Below are 20002 nucleotides of genomic sequence, written 5' to 3'. Positions count from 1 at the left end.
CCCCTAACTGCCCCACTGCTGCCTTGGTCCACGCCAACTGTCCCCCCTGGCGGCCAGTCGGCCCCAACTGCCCCCCCCCCTCCAGCCTGGTCACCCCTAACTGCCCCCCCCCGCAGCCTGGTTGCCCTTCACTGCCCCCCTCTACTGGCCTGGTCACCCCACACTGCCCCACTCTGCCGGCCTGGTCACCCCCAACTGCCCCTCTTGCCAGCCTGGTCGCCCCACACAGCCTGCTGTTCAGTTGTTTGGTCGCTCCTCACTGCCCCCCCTGCCAGCCTGGTCGCCCCACGCAGCCTGTTGCTCAGTTGTTTGGTTGGCCCTCACTAACCCCCCTGCTGGTCTGGTCGCCCCACACAGCTTGGTGCTCAGTCTTTTGGTCGGCCCTCACTAACCCCCCTGCCAGCCTGGTCACCTCATGTAGCCTGTTCGGTCATCCGTTCGGTTGTGACGGTCACTTAGGCTTTTATATATATAGATAGATAAAAAATCATGATAAAAAGCATAATATGAAATTTTCCTTCCTACCATTTTTAAGTCCAGTCATATTAACTGTATTTACATTGTTGTGGAACAGATGTCTAGAAATTTTCCACTGTGTAAACCGAAACTGTGTACTTACTCAACAATGCCCCTCCCCTTCCCCCTTATATTTATAAAAAGTTTTAATTAAAAATTGTCAACAAAAAGATTATTTAAGAATGTATGCAGTAGCCCTGCCGGTGTGTCTCAGTTGGTTGGGCGTCATCCCATGCACTGAAAGGTCACTGGTGGTTCGATTCCCAGTCAGGGCACATGCTGAGGTTGCGGGTTCAGTCAAGGTGCGGTGGGAGGGAGCAGCTGATAAATGTTTCTCACATCAATGTTTCTCTCTCTCAAATCAACTAAAAATAACTTATAAAAAGAATGTATGGAGACACCTTTCTCTTGGTTAACGGTTTATCACAGAGCTTGTTTCATATCAGCATATGGGGCTCACCCTTTTCACTGCTGTAAAGTGTTGTGTTCTATGGAAGTGGCATAATTTATGTAATCACTTCCTCATGATGGCCTTTAGATCATTTCCGATCTTGTCCTCCTGACTGGAGGGGCTGACTTTGACCTCTGTGGGCACCTTGATTAGGTGGGTCTCTGGCTTGTAGTGTGATTTGATTTTGTTTCATGATCTTTGCTGAGAGACTTTTCCTCTGTGGTGGGAGAGTTGCTCACTGGTCTTTGCGATGATTTTGGTACTAATAACTCACTTTCATTGAACGCCAGGTGCTCTGTAAGTACTTAGACTCTTTTCATCTTTCCAGCTAACCGAGGTGGAGAGAGGAGATCACTGTCTTCTGACCCCGGTCAACCCATTGGTCTGCATGCTGCTGTGACAGCTATGGCTGCTCTTAGTTTAGCCACTTGCTTTATGTTACGCTTTCTGTTTTTAGTGTGTTTTGTTTATGTATTAATTTGTTAACACTCAGGCTTGGTTTTCTCTTTGCATTGCATTAGGTGTGTATTCTTTCCAATAACTTGTGTTTTTAAAAAATCTTTATTATTGAAAGTATTACATATGTCCCACTTTCCCCCCCATTGACCCCTTCTAGCCTGCCCCCACACCCCCTCCTCCCCACCACTCCAGACCAATCTCAGAGGGAGGGTAGGGATGGGGAGAGATCAGTCAAAGAACTTGTATGCATATATGCATAACTAATAATTTGTTTTTAAATGTAACTCAAATTTCAAGTAATACATTGACCTGTGTTTGTTTAGGGATGATTACTTCCTGCTGTGATCAGTGAGCAGACTGGCTCATCCTCACAGTTTCGTCCCTTGTCCTTGCCTCTGCCACCTGCTTGTGATTGAGTTTGTCACTGAACTTACTCTAATACTAACATTGATGACTTTCTGTATGTTAGTGCCTCTGATACTTTGTCAGGTTAAAGCAGGACCTTTTGATTCCATCATAAGAGGATATCAATGTCTTTATATTCCCTCTTTTCTGTCCACATCTCTCAATTTGATATTATTGCTGTTTAAATTGACGACATTTGCATTCTGTCCTGTAACTGTGACTCCCAGAAAAGAAAAATCTTACACCTTAACTGGATTACATGTGCATTGTCAGTTTTTTCTATACTTCTGCACTCTTCTTGTTTGGCTCAAGTTGATCTTCTAATAGTTCCTTCATGTAGGGCTCATGGAAACCACTTCTCCAAGTTCTCAAATGTTTAAAGAGACTTGTTTTTGCAACATACTCGATTGACAACGTGGTCAGATGTAGAATTCTTGGGTCGTAGCTTCCTGCTGTATAGACTGTGAGTGAGCCCTTATGTCTCGGTGGTAAACGTAGGTATGCTAATGGCCAAGGCTGGCGTGCTTTTCCCACTTTAAGGTGTCTGCTGGAACTGCCATAACAAGTACCACCAGCTCGTGGCTTCCACACACATGCTTGTTTTCTCAACTTGGAGGCTTAAGGCCCAAGGTCAAGGTGCCGTGAGGGTTGGCTGCTGGAGGCCTGTCTTCCCGGCTTGTAGGTGGCCGCCTTCCCTCTGTGCCTCACGTGGTCTTTCTTCTGTTCACGTGAGAGAGAGCTGCCTGGTGTCTTCCTTTTCTAATAGACATTATCCTGTTCAATTAGGGCCCCATCCTGTGACTTCAGTTAACCTCAATTACTTCCCTAGAGACCCCATCTCCAAATACAGTCACACTTGGGTTTGGGGGTTCAACATGTGAATTTTTGGGGACATACTTCAATCCATAACAAAGGGTGATGTGGGTTTGTGTTTTTTTTTTTTTCTTTTTTTTTTTGCCATAAGGCCCAGATAATTTTTGGTGATAAACTCCCTTAGCCTTTTTTTGTCTGTGAAGCTTCTTATTTCCCCTTCAATTTTGAATGATAGCCTTGCTGGATAGAGTATTCTTGGATTCAGTCCTTTGCTTTGCATCACTTTGTAGATTTCCGTCCATTCTTTTCTGGCCTGATGTGTTTCTGTTGAGAAATCATTTGATAATCTAATGGGAGATCCCTTGTATGTTACTTTCCGCCTCTCTCTTGCAGCCTGTAAGATTCTCTCTTTATCCTGAACATTTGCCATGGTAATTATGATGTGTCTTGGTGTGGGTCTTTTCGGGTTCACCTTGTTTGGGACTCTCTGGACTTGTGTGACTTTTTTCTTCCCCACCTCAGGGAAGTTTTCTGATATTATTTCTTCGAATAGGTTTTCTAATCCATGTTCATCTTTCTGTTGTTCTGGCACCCCTATTATTCGTATGTTGCTTCGTTTCATGTTGTCCCAAAGTTCCCTTAGGCTCTCCTCCTGCCTTTTAATTTTTTTCTCCATTTGCAGTACAGTTTGAGTGTGTTTTGCTTCCTTGTCTTCTAATTCACTAATTTGGTCCTCCGCTTCTCCTAGTCTACTGTTGATACTTTCAATGGTATTTTTTATTGCAGCTATATCGCTCTTCATTTCTTCTTGGGTCTTACTTAAGTTGTTGATTTTTTAACCTGTTTCTTCTAGCTTCTTGCATATGTTATTTCTTGCTTCTTGAACATCCGGTGCATGTACTCTAGGAACCTTATTCTGAATTCTTTTTCCGTCATGTTGCATATCTCTGTCTCACTTAGCTGCTTTTCTGGCGAGTCCTCCTTTTCTTTCCTTTGGGGGTTTCTTTGTCTACCCATGTTTGATCTCACTGACATATCTAGACGTTGAGTCGTTCCGTGGCTGCTCCCTGGGTGGCAGTGGCTGCTCCCTGGGTGGCAGTGGCTCCTCGGGCTGTGGTTGCTCCTTGGGCGGTTGTGGTAGCAGCTGCTCCTCCGTTGGTAGCAGGTCCTCTGGTGGGTGCTGTTCACAGCTGTGGTAGCTCTTCTGGCTGGTGGAGGGAGGCTTCACACACAGTAACTGTTCCCCAGACAGAGCATGTGGTGATCAGGAGGCCGCTGTTGCTTGGATCTGCTGCGTTGATTTAAAAGCACAAAATACAACACAACAAGGCACAACGTACCAGGCACTGAACATGAATGTATTTACGATATTAATAACCCCAAATAAAGGTGGCCACCCGAGCTAAGAGAGTTAGGAGATAAGGAAGAAAGAAGAGAAAAAGATAGAAGAGAAAAAAGAAAGAAAAAAAAGGGAGTGCAAAAATGAAATTGGAAAAAGGGAGGGGAAAAAAGAAGAAAAAAAAAAGTAAGAGAGAAAAGAGAATGAAGTAGAAGAGGGGAAGAGACTATTTATATGAGGAGAAAACTCCTATAGAACCGCCACTAATCCCAACAAATTCCAGTAACAGATTCCTGGAGATGAATACAAACTACAAACAACCAATAATATCAAGCGACGCAAGGGAAAACAGAAGCACAAAAATAACCGGGGTGGGGGGGGGAGGCAGAAAAATAAAAAGAATAAGCAGAATAACCTCACAAACAATCCTAAAAAAAACCCCCAATATACTCGACAATCAAGCAAACAACAATAAAACAATAGAGAGAGAAAAGAAGAAAAAAAATTTGGATAGTGAAGAAAGATAAGGGAAAGGTGTATAAGGATTTAGAGTAGGGGATTGGAAATAGGATATATAAGTAGGGTGAAATTTTGACAGGGGGTAAAAAGAATAGGGAAAATCTAAAGCTGGAGTAGGGTAAGAGAAACAGGACAACAAAAGGGAAAAAGTGGGGAAGAGGGTTTTAGCACAGAGGCAAAATTGAGGTAGAGAAAAATGTTGCTAAAGGAACGATGAAAATAGAATGGAGAACATTAGTCCCAAAATAAAATAAAGAGAAAATAAAATGACACTTTAAAAAATGTTAAAATGGTAGCAGTAATAATACTGGTTAAAAATAAAAATGTAGTAATTAAAAGGGTAAAATCAGTTGATGAAAAAAAGAAAAGAAAAAAAATGGTTTCTTAGTTAAAAGGTGAAAAAATAATTAAAAAAATAAAAATAAAAATGTGCAGTAATGAAGGTGCTTCAGATCTTCTACACTTCTTTTTGGCACGCCAGGTATTCAGGAGAATATTGAATTTCCCTCTGATACACTGTTCCTCCGTGTTGTAAGCCACAGTCCTGATTTTAAGGCAGGCCGTATTGGTTCCCCATACTGCCTTTATCTGTATTTACAGAAGAGTCAGTTCGTGGCTCTGCCTCTGGGTGGCAGTGTGTCTGGATTGACCTCCGAGGCTATAAGTCCTCTCTGACCAGGAGTTCTCTATTGTACCTGAACCAGCTCTGCCCAGAGCTGGTTCCCCAGTCGCCACTCCCAGCTCTGTTTCCCAGGCTCCCCAAAAACAACCTTCCCCTACAGGCTCTGCTAGTGACCCCAACTGGGTAATCCCATGCACTGGGTTCAACAATCAAACGCACAGATTTAAGAGGAAGTGTGTAAACAAGAGCCTGGGAAGCTGTGCGAACTCGCAGGGCTCCACTTTCCAGATCTGCGCGGAGTCTCTGCGTGCGCTCTGGCCCCTGGCACCAAGTAGCCGGCCGGCTGGCAAAATCTGAGGCTGCCCCTTTGCATCCAGTCCAACTATGGGCTTATTTATAGTGTTCCCTTCTGCCAGCAGCCCTGTGGGAGCCCTTCCCCACTGTGGGGTCACGCTGGCCCCAACGGCCGCGGACTTTGTGGGGCGCAGATTTCTCCCCGAGCGCGCGTTCCTCTCTCCAACCTGAATTGCAAACCGCACCTTTGGGGGAAGTCTAACCTTTCCGTGGGGAGAAGCAGGGCTCGTCTGAGTTCATGTAGTCGCGCTGCTTGAGAGCCGTTGCCTCCGGGTTAGTAGCCGATCTCTGGATGCCGGTAACAGCCACTCAAGATGGCGCGGTCTCGTGGCTGAGCCGGCGCCCGGGGGGAGGTTTCAGCCTCAATCTCTAACCGTCCCCTTTTTCTAGGAGTTCTCTGTCTTTCCTGGCTGCAGACTGTCTCTCAGCTGAATCTCCTCTGCTTATTCGGGCTGTATGTTACCCGTTTCAGCTGCTCGCCCTTATCTGCTCCTAGACAAAGCACCGACACGTCCGTCTAAACCTCCGCCATTTTTTTCCCCACCCCCAGATAATTTTTATTTATTGTTTTTTTTTCTTTTGCAGCTTTAAATATGTGATGTATACCTATACTTATTGACATGGAAAAATTTACATCATACCACTGAATGGCAAAAAGCAGGTTTATTATTCTTTAAAAAAAATATTTTTATTGATTTCAGAGAGGAAGGGAGAGGGAGAGAGATAAAAACATCAGCGATGCCCTAGCTGGTTTGGGTCAGTGGATAGAGCGTCAGCCTGAGGATCGAAGGGTTCCGGGTTCAATTCCAGTCAAGGGCATGTACCTCGGTTGCAGGCTCCTCCCCAGCCTGTGGTTGGGGCACATGCAGGAGGCAACCAATCAATGTGTTTCTCTCACATCGATATTTCTCTCTGTCTTTCCTTCTCTCTTCCACTCTCTAAAAATCAATGGAAAAGTATCCCTGGGTGAGGATTAAAAAAACCAAAAAAAAACCCACATCAGTGATGAGAGAGAATCATTGATCGGCTCCCTCTTGCACGCACCCTACTGGGGATCGAACCCGCAACCCAGGCATGTGCCCTGACCAGGAACCATTGAGCCATGCTGGCCAGGCTATTTATTCTTTTTATCTCTCCGTAATCCTGTCATTTCCTCCTATTTGGTCATGGCTATTATTTTAAAACTAGAGGCCCGATGCACGAAATTCATGCACCGGCCTTGGCCCCGGCCCCCGCCCGCCGCCACGGCAGCTGGGGGCCTCTGGTGCCGCTGCCTCAGCCCCCACCCTCTGCTGCTTTGTCTGGAAGGAAGGACGCCCAGAAGGATGTCCGGTCTAATTAGCATATTATGCTTTTATTAGTGTAGATAGATATTTGAATTTTTTGAAATGTCTTTGATCTTTATCTGCTTTATTTTTATATTTTTCTGGGGAAGAGTCTTTTGTCTGCCATTTGTTTTTCCTGTGACTTTTCTCTTTTTCTTTAGTTTTTATATATCTTTGCCTAGTTTCTTTCCTCATCTTTGAATGAGGAGAGTTCTTCCTGGACTAGCTGTGTGTGGTTTTGGCCGGTGTCGGGGGAAGGGGGCAGTGTGGGTGAAGCCGCTTCTCTCTGGGGTTCTGCCTCACAGCTGGAGGCAAAGGCGTTTGTCTGAGCTTGCTCTGGGCTCTGGTGGCAGGGGGTTTGGCAGCGTCTGCGGCTGTCCCGCTTAATCGGCTCTTGCTCTAAGCAGGGCTGCCTGCCTGTGCTCTGGAGAACTCTGCCCTTCTTCTGAGATCTGAAGTCCCTGGTGTTCTCCCGGTGCCCTCACAGTCTTGGTTGAGTGTTTCTTGCCTGTGGCAACTTGCTGCAGGTTAGTCTCAGGAGGTTCAGGTGTTATGTTATCAAAGATCAAGCTTTCTTCTCCGTAACTAACTCGTTCTTGGTCTGGGTGGTCACAAAGAGCAGCATTGTTCAGAGAGGTCTTTGCATCTTCCAGGTTTTGAGCCCCACAGTCAGGTTTCTTTCTTTCTTTTGTTTTAAAAATACATTTCTATTGATTTCAGAGAGGAAGGGAGAGGGAGAGACAAAAACATCAATGATGAGAGAGAATCATGGATCTACTGCCTCCTGCACACCCCCTACTGGGGATTGGGCCTGCAACCTGGGCATGTGCCCCGACCTCCAGGTTCATAGGTCGAAGCTCAACCACTGAGCCACGCCGGCCGGGCCAGGTTTCTTAAGGAACCACATTGGTTATGCCATCTGCAAAGGGAGGGTGCTCTACAGCATCCTGATGATCATGCAATTACATGAAATCTGGGTGAATACTGAACACAGTGACTGCTTTCTTACAGACAGAACCTCCGCTGAACACACCAGAAAATAGAGAATATCTTGCAGAAATTATGTTTGAATCTTTTAATGTACCAGGACTCTACATTGCAGTTCAGGTAAAAGCAAAGTTATTTTTATGATTCCCAAAGGACTTTCACTGTCTAATATCTACAGGACGGCATGGTGATTCCAGAGACATGGAGACACAGACACACAGAAGGATAGACACACATCCACAGACACACAGACACAGGACAGACACATTCGCAGACACACACACATTCACAGACACACAGACAGACACAGGACAGACACATTCGCAAACACACACACATTCACAGACACACAGACACACACAGAAGGACAGACACATACTTACACACACCCTACTCTGCATTCATCTCAGACCAGGTTTCCAGCTCAGGGTAGGATGGGCAGTTCTCTGTGCTGGGGCTTCCCGTGTAGAGCAGAACGGTTAGCAGCCTCTGGCCTTGACCCCCTAGAAATAGCACCCGCCCGATCTCCCCAAGTGTGACAGACACGGCACCAGGCCTCCCCAGTGTCCCGGGGGCAGACGGCCCTGGTGGGGAACCAGTATCCGGTGTGAGGCCAGTGAACTGCAGCCGTCCATGGACCCGCACCGGGAACGGTGGGTGAGAAGCACCACCCTCTGACTCCATAGTAAAATCCCCACCTCACTGGCTTTTTTTGGGTAAAAATTGATTTATTTTGTTGAAAACTTGAGTCCTCCAGTTTAAGTACACATGGTCCTTGTCCAGGTTGGGATTTGAATTTTGGGGGGAGGTGAAGGATGGAGAGGGAGAGTTAGCCTCAGTCGGGGAGAAGGACCGATTGCTTGACCTGAGCATGAGCGTGCAGAGGACCTGAGGCCGCTCCCCGTGCTGACGCTTGTGTCCTGTCCAGGCAGTGCTGGCCTTGGCAGCGTCGTGGACGTCTCGGCAGGTCGGCGAGCGCACGCTGACAGGCATCATCATCGACAGCGGGGACGGGGTCACCCACGCCATCCCAGTGGTAAGCAGACTGGTCAGTGCTTCTCTTTGCAGGACTCACCTGATTGGAGGTAAGGGAACAATTAAAGGAAAAAAAGCTTTTCTGCTTAAAATACCACTTTTAAAGTCATAGCTGTACTTAGACAAGGGAATAAGAGGAGAAAAAATCCGTGGCCGTCGCAGTTTTAAATGTGCAGGGGCAGCTTCTGGTTCGAACGGCAGCCATTGGGAGGGGTCAGCAGGACTCTGCCTTGCCCCTGGGGTCATGAGGTCATGGTCCCTGGGGGCTTTTCCTGCTCACCTTCCGAGCCTGGGCCACCCAGAGGATTCTCTCTGTTCCGGGACAAGACGTGGGTGGCTTTAACCAGCTTCTGCTCTGGACAAGGCGCTGCTGGGGTTTGAGAGTTTATGTGAGAGCTGAGAGGAGGGGTTGCACCTTTCAGTTTGCAGAGTGGTCTGCAGTGCCGCTGTCTGGTTTTACATTTCAGAATATTAGAGAAGTGATTCCTAATTGGGGCTCTAAGAGACTTCTGTTTCTCCCCCACCCTCCATAAACTATTTAAACGAATTGTTTAAAGTTGTTTTTGAAAAGAAATGGGAACTCTGGAGAGGGTGTCCAGGGGAGTCACCTGGCCCTCATTCCTGATCTCCAGGCCCTCCTCCCAGACGCAGCCGTTACCGGTTATCCACGTTGGTTACAAGCACGCTGTTTGTATATACAGGTGTCTGTGTGTATAACACCTTTGGCAAAGACAAATTAGGGCTTTTTAAAAAACAAATCATTTACTTTCATTGAAAAATAGCATTTCGTTTCAGGAGGTCGCAGCTAGGATATGCTCACGTGCTTTAATTCCTTCAGGGTCAGAACTCCAGGAACAGGTAAAGGGTGGATGTGCCCCCAGCCGGTGCCCTCTGCAGCAGAATCCGGAGGGACGGGCAGGACTGCACGCGCCCTCCCAGTGTTCTCTGTGCTGGGAGCCCGCAGCTGGCCTCACCCCTTGCTCCTGTAGGAGCTGCTGAGGCGTGTCCGCGCTGCTGCCCTGGCCGTGAGAGCAGTGCTGACCGAGGATCCCGGCGCCTGCCCCTTCCCAGGCCCTCCCCTCGGAGGCCAGTGCAGACGGACCGCTGGGCGCGGGGGCCTGCTGCCCTCTCTCCCGTGTTTCCGGTTGAGGAGGAGAAAGGAAAACTGGTTCACTCGGTGTCGAGGCCCACAGAGAGAGTCGCTTTAACATTTTTGTCTGTATCATAATTCAGTGTATTCCCAAAAAATTACATGTTGTACAAAATTAGGGTGAAATGGAGAAATGTAAAGGAGGAAATAGAATACCCGTGAACTAACCCAGAGAGCGCACCGTGGCTTTGGTTGCAGAGTCTTCTAAGCTCGTTTCCTAGACACAACGCGTGACGTTTTCAGCGAAATTGGAGCATCCTGTGTCCGGTTCTGTGTCCTGATTGTACAACACAACCCTAACTTTACAGCTTGCTTACCGACCTATCCCTAGTAGTGTTTCTTATGGCTGAGTATTCTGTGAAAATAGTTAGTAGCTATGTAATAGCGCATCCTGGAGCCTAGCCTAATTCACTTGTCTGCCTGTCCTTGGACGGGGTGTCGAGTGTTTTGAATCTGAGACGAAGCTCATGTTAGTAAACACTGGCTGGATTACTTTTAGAAAGTGTTAGATGTGATGCAGGGAGTATAATAATTGTGAATAGTTTGTGTTAGCTGATATTCTTAGGACTGTAAGTTGATCTTTACTATTTTAATAATTTGGACATATCTTTTATCTCCCTCTTTTTTCCTATTTCTTAAAATATTTTATAAATAACTTAGACTGTGGGAAGGCCACATCTTCTCTTACTCCCAGACGTTAGGCACATCGGAAAGAAACCTGAGGGGTCAGCAGCTGTCCGCGCCCTCACGTGGCTCTGCCGGTGGCTCTCACCGCAGAGTGCAGTCAGCGGCCCCCTGCCGGGCCCCCTGTTTCCCAGGCGTGGGGCACGGAAGCAGTGCTGTCCTGGGGACTGGAGTGCCACGTCCTTGTCTGTGACACTGTGGTAGGAGGGATCCACTCTGACTGTCGGTCCCTGTCGGGCGAGCTGGGTGTGCCACAGCCTGTGGCTTCCCTGGAAGGTTGGGGAGGGGCTGGTGCTGGGCTGTGGCCCGTTCCTGGCACCAGCAGACAGTGCCACGGTCCAGGGAGGCCCCCAGTGAGCGGGTCTCAGACACACAGTGTTAAGGGAACTACAGAATCACTCCTAGCCCCACACTCGGGGCTGTCTATCGGGTGCTTAGTAAATGGCCTCACAGTGCTAGTGCTGGGCTGCGTACTGCACTGACTCTGTATTGTACCCCAAGGGGTCATTTGCCCCGCACTGTGGGCAGAGGTCCTGGCTTGAAGCATGTTAACAGATCCTTAAATACAAGTAGATTTATAGTTGGCTTAGCAGCTTACAGGTAAAATGCTTTCTGTTAAGGAACAAAGTGAGGTTGGATTCACGGTTCCGACACGCAGCATCCGTTTTTGGAATGTGGTTTTCCGAGCACATTCCTGATGAAAGCACTGTTCTGGCTGCTTATGGGGCTGGGGGGGGGGGGGGGCAGGTCATGGTAACGGGATTGGGAGTGCAGTCACTTTAAGGACCTCGCCCGAGGAGCCATGTGGGGATCTGTAATCGCGTGTCAGGGCCGCCAGGGCAGGAGCCCCTGGGATTGCTCACACAGTCTTCTGCCTCCTCTCTTCCCAGGCGGAAGGTTATGTAATCGGAAGCTGCATCAAACACATCCCGATTGCAGGTAGAGATATTACGTATTTCATTCAACAGCTGCTAAGGGAGAGGGAGGTGGGAATCCCTCCTGAGCAGTCACTGGAGACCGCAAAAGCCATTAAGGTAAAAACGGACGGGGAATGGGCTGGTTTGGGGTGGAGGAGAAATGGGGCTGCACACTTCCCCGCTGCCGCCACCCCGCTCCCACCCGCTTACTCTCCCTGCTTCCTCTCCGTGAATGTGGGTCTTGATCTGTTTACCGCTGGAGTTCAGTAAGGGCCGAAAGACTGACAGCTCAGGCCCTTCCTCGGAACATCAGCCGTGGAGGCTCCAGTGTAGACGAGAACGGCTTGATGGCCAGACTGAGCCTGTGCTATGGATGCAGCCTCACTTAATTGGAGCCTGATTAGATAGGGCCTCCAGTTACCTGATCGTCTGCAGCTCCCTCCACGGTTGGACGAGGCACTAGCAGCAGCAGCAGTGACGCCAGGGGTCCTGGGTATTGGCCAGTGTCAAACTCGTTTCCCATCCCTGTTGGGTGTGGTTTGCACCCCCTTAACTGCAGTTCAGAACAAGTCATTCCAGGCTCGAGAATCATGAAACACAGTCCACTTGTATTTTCTGGACTCTAGTCACCATGCTAAAAAAGTTACAGGAAGCTTTAAAATGAAATCAATTCAATAAGAAGGAGCATGGCTTGTCAGGACATATTTAAGTGCTCACTTGACCAGTTTAGTCTGTTACTAAACTGTCCATTTCAGTTGACAAACCCTTTTAAGGGAACTTTTCTAGTAAAAATGCAAGAGATTCTTAGGAATGCAAGGATAACTATTATGTAGATGAAGAGAGAAGGATTTAGTTTGTTTTTGAAGAAGAATTTCGCGTGGGTGTGCCATGAGCTTGAGCATCTCCTGTCATTTTGAGCTGCAGGGGGAGTGAGGGGCGCTCCCCCACTGCTTTCCTCGGCTTAGTTCCCGGGAACCCTGCTGGTTGAAGGACAGGAAGCATCAGAGGTGGCCCCCATTTGCACGGCACTCTGGGTAACAACAGGGTGCACTGGTGTAGGTCAGGGCTCCGGCAAGCCAGGTGGCCAGCTGCCCCGCTGTCCTGGCCCACGGTTTCCCGGGATGGGCGCGCTGAACTGGACAGCACGGCCCCGGGCAGACCGGACACTTAGCCCTTTCTAGCTGGGGAGAGTTTACCCAAGAATCATAGACTTTCTTTTAGACTAAAATGCTTCCCAAGAATTCCCCTCTTCCTTTCCTTGCCTTTTTTCAGTGAAAAAAAAAATTGGAGATTTGACCCAAGCTCCCTGGCCACCCCATATCTGTGACAAATGTCAATCAGAATGGAACCTCTTGTTTCTGACACTCAGGGGTCGACTGGTGAGCGTGAGTTTCCCTTTCTCAGTCAAGATTCCTGAGTGGCATGGCTCAGGAGGTTGCGTTCTCGTCCTCACAGTGGCATTGGCTTTACTCACTGGCTCTCTGGGGTCCTATCCTGACCTTGAATTAGAGCCGGCTGTCGAGGCTGCAGAGGTCAGGAGAAAAGAGACTCCTTTGGTAAAGCTCTCGAGATCAGCTGCACTGGCCCTGCTGGGTGGCTGTGGGCCCTGCCGTTGGTTCCGCCTCACTTGTTTCTGTGAAGGCAGAGGCCCTGGGGAGTGTGGAGCAGAAGTGCCTGCCTTGTGTTACTGCCCTGGCCGTGGCCTATGGGCATGAGCAGGCCTGAGGCTGTGTGGACCGTGGCACGCCGTTCTCGTAGCGTGAGTCCAGAACTCCAGTCTAGGTCTGCACACGCCACCCACCTTCCCTTGAAGCCTTTCGTGCTGTCACTAGGCCAGTTGAGGTGCCGTTGGAAATTGACCAGGCCTCTGAGGACAGCTCAATGCTTCTGTCTCCATCGGTAGATTTAACTGTCGAATGGCTCACTCTCTGTTGTCAGGGAACACAGTTTGTATAAACAAACCCTGCCCACCAGTCTCACAATTCTGTTACAGTGTCAAGGGTGAAACTGGAATATGTTTCAGGGAGTCTAGGAAATTTCAAACTTCATAGCAGAAAACACCTTCAGAGGTTCTTCCAAAATGTGTACGAGCGCCCATGTGCTGCCTTCCCACCTGGGGTTGGGGGCACCATCTACGCAGGGAGTAGGACGGACCCAGCAGGTGCAGATCACCTGGAGACACGGAAGCCATTCTGGGTCCCTGCGTATTCCTGAGTGGGCATGGCTTGAGTGTCTCCATGGTGATCTATAGCTGCTCTGTCAGTCTCACTCCTTGTGTACAAGGTGCCCCCTTCTGCTGTCTGCCCACAGGAAGCTGACTTTTGGAAGCTGGTACTCATGTGCCACCTGCAGCTTGACAGAGGTTAGCTCTAAGGACAGGTGCCCACCCAAGGAGCCCAGTGAGCATCGCCAGATTCAGACGAAACATTGCACGTCTAGGCTGGTGGTTCAAGGTGAAAGCCACGGGCACGTTCGTGCAGCAGCAGCAGCAGCACCAGCAGCATAGTCCAGTCCTGCATAAGTCTGCCTCTTCTTTTTCCATGGCCCCTACCACCTATAACCTGCCGTGTCACCTGCTTGTTATGGACTCTCAGCCAGAGCGCATGCCCCAGGGCCGGGATCTGTGTGTCTGTTCACTCGTGCCTCAGCAGTGAAGACTCTCCGTGCAGCTGATGGCCGCGCTGTACTGGCAGACTGCACAGCAGGGTAACAGCTGGCGGTGGCCGTGGCAGGCATCATGTCTGCCTTATTCAGTGGGCGGGGCTGCAGTGCAGGCCAGCTGGTCCAGGGCCATGGTAGTGGGTACCCGGGGCAGGTGCCATGTAGGTGCCTAAGAGGAATAAAGAAAGAGGTGATGGAGACAACATACTTAGTAGACACCTTGAAACAAGCAGCTTCACAGGTCCAACATCAAAGCGTAGTCATGCCTTGTGTGAAGGATGACGACCGTGAGGCTTGGCGTTAGGGGTGTGGGCAGGACTCAGTCCAGGGGTGTGTTCAATGCTGGGGTTACTGGGTGTTTGTCTGAGGCTCTGGGTTGGTTGTTAATGCCTGGTGACGTCTTTGTGTGTGTGCATGCAGGAGAAATACTGTTACATTTGCCCTGACATCGTCAAGGAATTTGCCAAGTACGACCTGGACCCCGGGAAGTGGATCAAGCAGTACACAGGCATCAATGCCATCAACCAGAAGAAGTTCGTGGTGGATGTGGGCTACGAACGGTTCCTGGGCCCCGAGATTTTCTTCCACCCCGAGGTGAGGTGCTTGCCTGTGGCGTTGCAGCACTTCATGTATGGAGGAATACTGCCACCTCGTGTGTGTGAAGCTGATTCTCATCACTGGCTGCGGCTAAGTGAGGAAGCTGGTGCGCACAGGCCCTGTGACGGTCACAGCCCCTGGGCCGTCTGTCTGCGTGACTGACTGTGCCCCTGCTCTCCATAGGCTCGATTATCTGTAAATAGCGAACCATTGATTATGCCGCGAGTGGTTAGGAAGAAGTTTGAAGAGCAGTAGGAGATAATGGAATTGAAACGAATCGCACACTAATATGAAAATGAGTTACTCTCAGGACCGCGTGCAAGTTGCCTCTGTCAGAGTGGATGATGTAACCGTTCCCTTTCCATCTTTTGTGATCGCCCTTCCTAACCCAGTTTCTAACCAGGACACCTGCCTGCCGCGGCCCCGCTGACGCTTAGTTAAGGCTTGTGTCTGAGGGCCGTCTGTAAGAATCACAGCTATCGTCATTTTAGCTGGGAGTCACAAATTATTACTTTTGTGGAAGCAGTAATTAAGGGGCAGCATTTTAAAATTTAAATAAAATGCACTTAAAAATATTTTGGTATATTTTCCTGCCTGATTCAGTTTGTATTTAATAGGTAGATTGTAAACTACTACTTGTTTTTTTAGATGTACTGGGAAATGGCACAAATGTGTCCAGTATTGTAATCTAATAATATCATACTCCTCCACTCATGCCCTTGATATTAGTGATTGAAATAGACATAAAGCTGCCCATGCCCAGGGAACAGCTGGTGAGCGGCTGGATGTGACCTCCTCCCAGCAATAGTGCACATTAAGGCTTTCCTTCGACTTTTAAAACATGTTTCAAATGGAATGTCAATGCTGTTTCCTCAGATTAAATTCCCTAAGTTAAATAAGCTAAAGTTTTTTTGGTTAATCCTCACCCAAGGATATTTTCCCATTGATTTTTTAGAGAGAGTGGAAAGGAGGGGGCGAGACAGAGAGAGAGAAACATTGACTGGTTGCCTCCTGCACGGACCCAGGGCTGGGGATCAAGCCTGCAACCGAGGTACGTGCCCTTGACTGGGATTGAACCTGGGACCTTTCAGTCTGCAGGCCGACACACTATCCACTGAGCAAAACCGGCCAGGGCATTGTTACATTAAGAAAAAAAAAATCCTCACCCAAGGATATGTTTTTCATTGACTCTAGAGAGAGAGGAAAGGAGAGGGGAGGGAGGGAGGGGAGGAGTGAGAGAGAGAGAGAGAGAGAGAGAGAGAGAGAGAAAGAAATATCAATGTGAGAGAGAAACATTGATTGGTTGCTTCCTGTGTGTGTCCTGACTGGGGATCAGACCCACAACTTGGCTTGTGCCCTGACCGGGAATGGCATGGGAGGACATACCAACCACTGAGCCACACTGGCCAGGGCAGTCGTTACATTTTAAAGCCACCATACAGTGACCTTTCATTGACCATGTTTTTTTATTTTCTGTATCTTGGATAATTTTTTCATAAGTTAGTATTCATAAGTGATGTACTCATTCATATTCATAGTGTTTCATTATTTCACACACATGTACATGCTTTTTACAGTCTCTTACCATACGTTTCACTGTATTTGTGATGCAGGGCTGGTCTGCTTTTGTTACTGTTTCATATTTTTCCTTCACTAAACCCCACATTTCATCTCTTGAGGGGGCGTATGTTGTCATCAGTCCGTGCACACAGTCACATGGGATTCACTTGACGTATTGTTCATTCCCATGTGAAGTGCTTAAAGGTATAGTAAATTCTGTATTTGTTAAAGTTACTTTTTAAAAAGTGCTCTTGTTTTGTCCTGTTGAGAGAAGTGTGTAATGTTTCCTTTGTATTTATGTGAAATGTAGTTTGCCAACCCAGACTTCATGGAGTCCATCTCGGACGTTGTTGACGAAGTGATACAGAACTGTCCCATCGATGTGCGCCGTCCGCTGTACAAGGTAGGAGCTGCTGGGGTAAGGGCTCCGAGCTCATTCCACAGCTGCTGGCCCACCATCCTCAGAATAGGTCATTAACGTTGTTATGCAGACTTTCCTGGTTCACCTCCTGTCTTACAGGATTTGTTAAAGGCCAGTGTAATGGCAAAATTTTTTTCTTGAAGTGGGGATGCCTTAGATGTTTGGAAGAATGACAGTAAACCAGAAGTATTAGTTTAACTGTTCTAGTATCTTTTATTCTCATCTGGCAAGTTACGCTATTTTAAATTGGACCCTTTTAACTATATGTGTTGATTGAGAGAAAAGTGATACTTCCTCTCTGATTTCCATGAATTCTACTGGTTTTGTTTGATGCGTATTTAGGTTTAGTGCCAATGTGGTGTTGCCAGAAGAAGATAGAGCAACCAACTAGAAAACGCTCATGTAATATTTTTTTCCAAAGTCTTTGGAGGGACTTTTGAACTTGAGAAAATGCTAATCCATGTAATTACAGGATAAAAGGAAATATTGCTGACTGCCACATATTGAGAGCAGAAAGGGATGGTCAATTAGCCGCCGTTGGAGCATTTAAACCTCTGCGTGAGGGGGTCATGCCTCATCCCAGCCTCAAGACTGCGTCTCCCCTTACTCAGGTCTAGGCAGCCGCATTTTACAGAGGAGGACTCAGGCTCAGTAAAGAGGGCCCAATACATTTTTTCATCTATAATGGGTGGGGAACCTTTCTTCTGCCCAGGGCCATTTGGATATTTATAACATAATTCACGAGCCATACAAAATTATCCACTTAAAAATCAGCCTATTATATTTGGTTAAACATTTAATTAACTCACCCCTAATGCCTTGGCAGGACCAGACCAATTGATTTTGCAGGCCTTATGCAGCCTGTGGGCCGGACGTTCCCCACTCCTGATCTATAAGATGGAATACTATACAGCCTTTAAAAAGAAATAGGTAAATCAGTGTAAATGCAAATGAAAAGATGTGAGAATATACTGATAGCTGGACAAGCAGGTTGTAAAATTTGCACATAGTATTTCACTTCATATAGAAATATAGTTTGCATATTTATAGAAGCAAAGGTTCTGAATGATATATGCTAAACTTTTTTATCATATCAATTCTTTGATTTGTTTTTAGTCCTTTTCCTTTTCATCCATCCTGCAGCCCCCCTCCCACCTGGCAACTGTCAAAGTATTCTCTGTATCTATGAGTTTGTTTCTTTTCTGCTTGTTCATTTATTTTGTTTTTTTAGATTCCACATATAAGTGAAATCATATGGCCTTTGTCTTCCTCTGTCTGACTTATTTCACTTAGCGTAATACCCTCTAGGTCCATCCATGCCGTCACATATGGTAAGATTTTGTTCTTTTTATGGCCGAGTCTCATTCCATTATATATATGCACTACTTCTTTATTCTTTCATTTACTGATGGACATTTAAGTTTCTTCCAAACTTTGTGATTATTGTAAAGAATGCTGCAATGAACATATGGACACAAGTTTTTTGGATTTAGTGTTTTGGATTTCTTGGGATAAATACCCAGAAGTAGAATTACTGGGTCCTTCTTTGTCTCTTGTCATATAGGCTTTGTTTTAGTCTATTTTGTCTGGTATAAGTATTGCTACCCAGCTTTTGTTTGTTTCCATTTTCATAAATAATTTTTTCCATTCCTTTACTTTCAGTTGTATGTGTCTTTTAATCTGAAATGGGTCTCTTATAGACAGCATATATAAGGGTCTTGTTTTCTTATCCATTCAGCCTCCATATATCATTTGATTGAAGTATTTAATCCATTTGCTTTTAAAGTAATTGTTGATAGACATGTATTTATTGTCATTTTATTATTCGTATGTTGGGTCTTTTTTTCTTCTTAAAGAAGACCTATTAACATTTCTTGTGATACTGGTTTAGTGTTGAGAAACTCCCTTAGTTTTTTTTTGTCTGGGAAGCTCTTTATCTGTCCTTCAATTTTCAATGATAGCTTTGCTGGGTAGAGTGATTTTGCTATTCATCACTTCGAATATTTCTTGCCAATTCTTTCTAGTGTGCAAAGTTTCTGTTGAGAAATCAGCTGACAGTTGTATGGGTGCTCCCTTGTATATAACTAACTGCTTTTCTCTTGCTGCTTTTAAGTTTCTCTCTTTGTCCTTAACCTTTGGCATTTTAATTAAGATGTCTTGGTGTGGGCCTCGTTGGGTTCATCTTGTTTGGGACTCTCTGTGCTTCCTGGACTTGTAAGTCTATTTCTTTCACCAGGGAGGGGGAGTTTTTCTCATCATTTTTTCACATGGGGTTTTAGTTACTTGCTCTTCTCCTCGCACTCCTATGATGGGAATGTTGGTTGCTTGAAGTTATCCCAGAGGCTTTTTGTACTATCCTAATTTTTTTTGGCTTCTTTTTTCTTTTGCTGTTCTGATTGGGTATTTTCTGCTTTCTTATCTTCCAAATCGCTGATTTGACCCTCTGCTTCATCTGTTCCACCGTTAATCCCCAGACTCCATGTGGCTTCTTCTCTATATTCTTAGTTATAGGACTTCTGTTCAGCTAGATTTCAGGTGGTTCTCAATGATGGTTGTTCTGTTATTTAGTTGCAATTTTGATGCGGTGGTGGGAGGATGCGAGTACCACCTTTACCTATGCTGCCATCTTGACCAGATTCTTCATATGTCAACCTCTTAAATAAAATGTCTTTGGGGGTGGCAGATGAATAACTTTTACTTTCTACTTTTTGTCTTTTAAAATTGTTTGAAGTTTTATAGTTAAAAAGTGTTATTTTTATTACTGGAAATTTTTTTTCTATATAGACAGTTATTTATGGGTGAAAATAATTATAATTCTTTTGTTGTTTATTGCATATCCTTGAATGTCCTCCAGTAATACCCACAAGAAGGGCAAACTGAAGACAGACTGGATATTGAGGTTTAGTAAAACTGTCCACCTTGTTTTCCCCACTTCTAAATCTCAGCATTAGCTGAGTTTCCTTATCTGTGAGAGCGAGGAGCAGGTGTGGGCCTCTGGGTCTTCTTGTCTCTGAGAGAGAGAAGAGGAGGTGGGGGTCTGGGTCTCTTCTTGTGTGAAAGAGTGAGGAGCAGGGTGTGGGCCTCTGGCTCTTCTTGTTCGTAAAAAAAAAGAGAGGTGTGGGCCTCTGGGTCTTCTTCTTCTTAAAAGAAGAAAGAGGTGAGCGCCTCTGGTCTTCTTTTTCTAAAA

The 20002-nt window shown here is 46.7% G+C and overlaps 1 protein-coding gene across 22 annotated transcripts in view; it reads left to right on the top strand.

The window, feature by feature from the left end:
• The window catches only part of ACTR3B (ARP3 actin related protein 3 homolog B), a 57029-nt gene that overhangs the window by 31209 nt on the left and 5818 nt on the right, over window positions 1–20002 (top strand). For 7 of the 22 annotated variants that reach the window (XM_023743893.1, XM_023743892.1, XM_023743900.1 and 4 more), the window contains 5 exons: window positions 7815–7910; window positions 8719–8826; window positions 11550–11693; window positions 14658–14831; window positions 16705–16797. In XM_023743893.1, coding sequence (XP_023599661.1) covers window positions 7815–7910; window positions 8719–8826; window positions 11550–11693; window positions 14658–14831; window positions 16705–16797 — 615 coding nt within the window. The other 15 variants (XM_023743906.1, XM_023743907.1, XM_023743895.1 and 12 more) reach the window with 13 other exon arrangements.

Source organism: Myotis lucifugus, unplaced genomic scaffold (genome assembly GCF_000147115.1).
Source record: "Myotis lucifugus unplaced genomic scaffold, Myoluc2.0 scaffold_418, whole genome shotgun sequence".
Taxonomy (NCBI): Eukaryota; Metazoa; Chordata; class Mammalia; order Chiroptera; family Vespertilionidae; genus Myotis; species Myotis lucifugus.
Note: the sequence above shows the minus strand (reverse complement) of the source record. Positions and strands in the feature narration are given on the sequence as shown.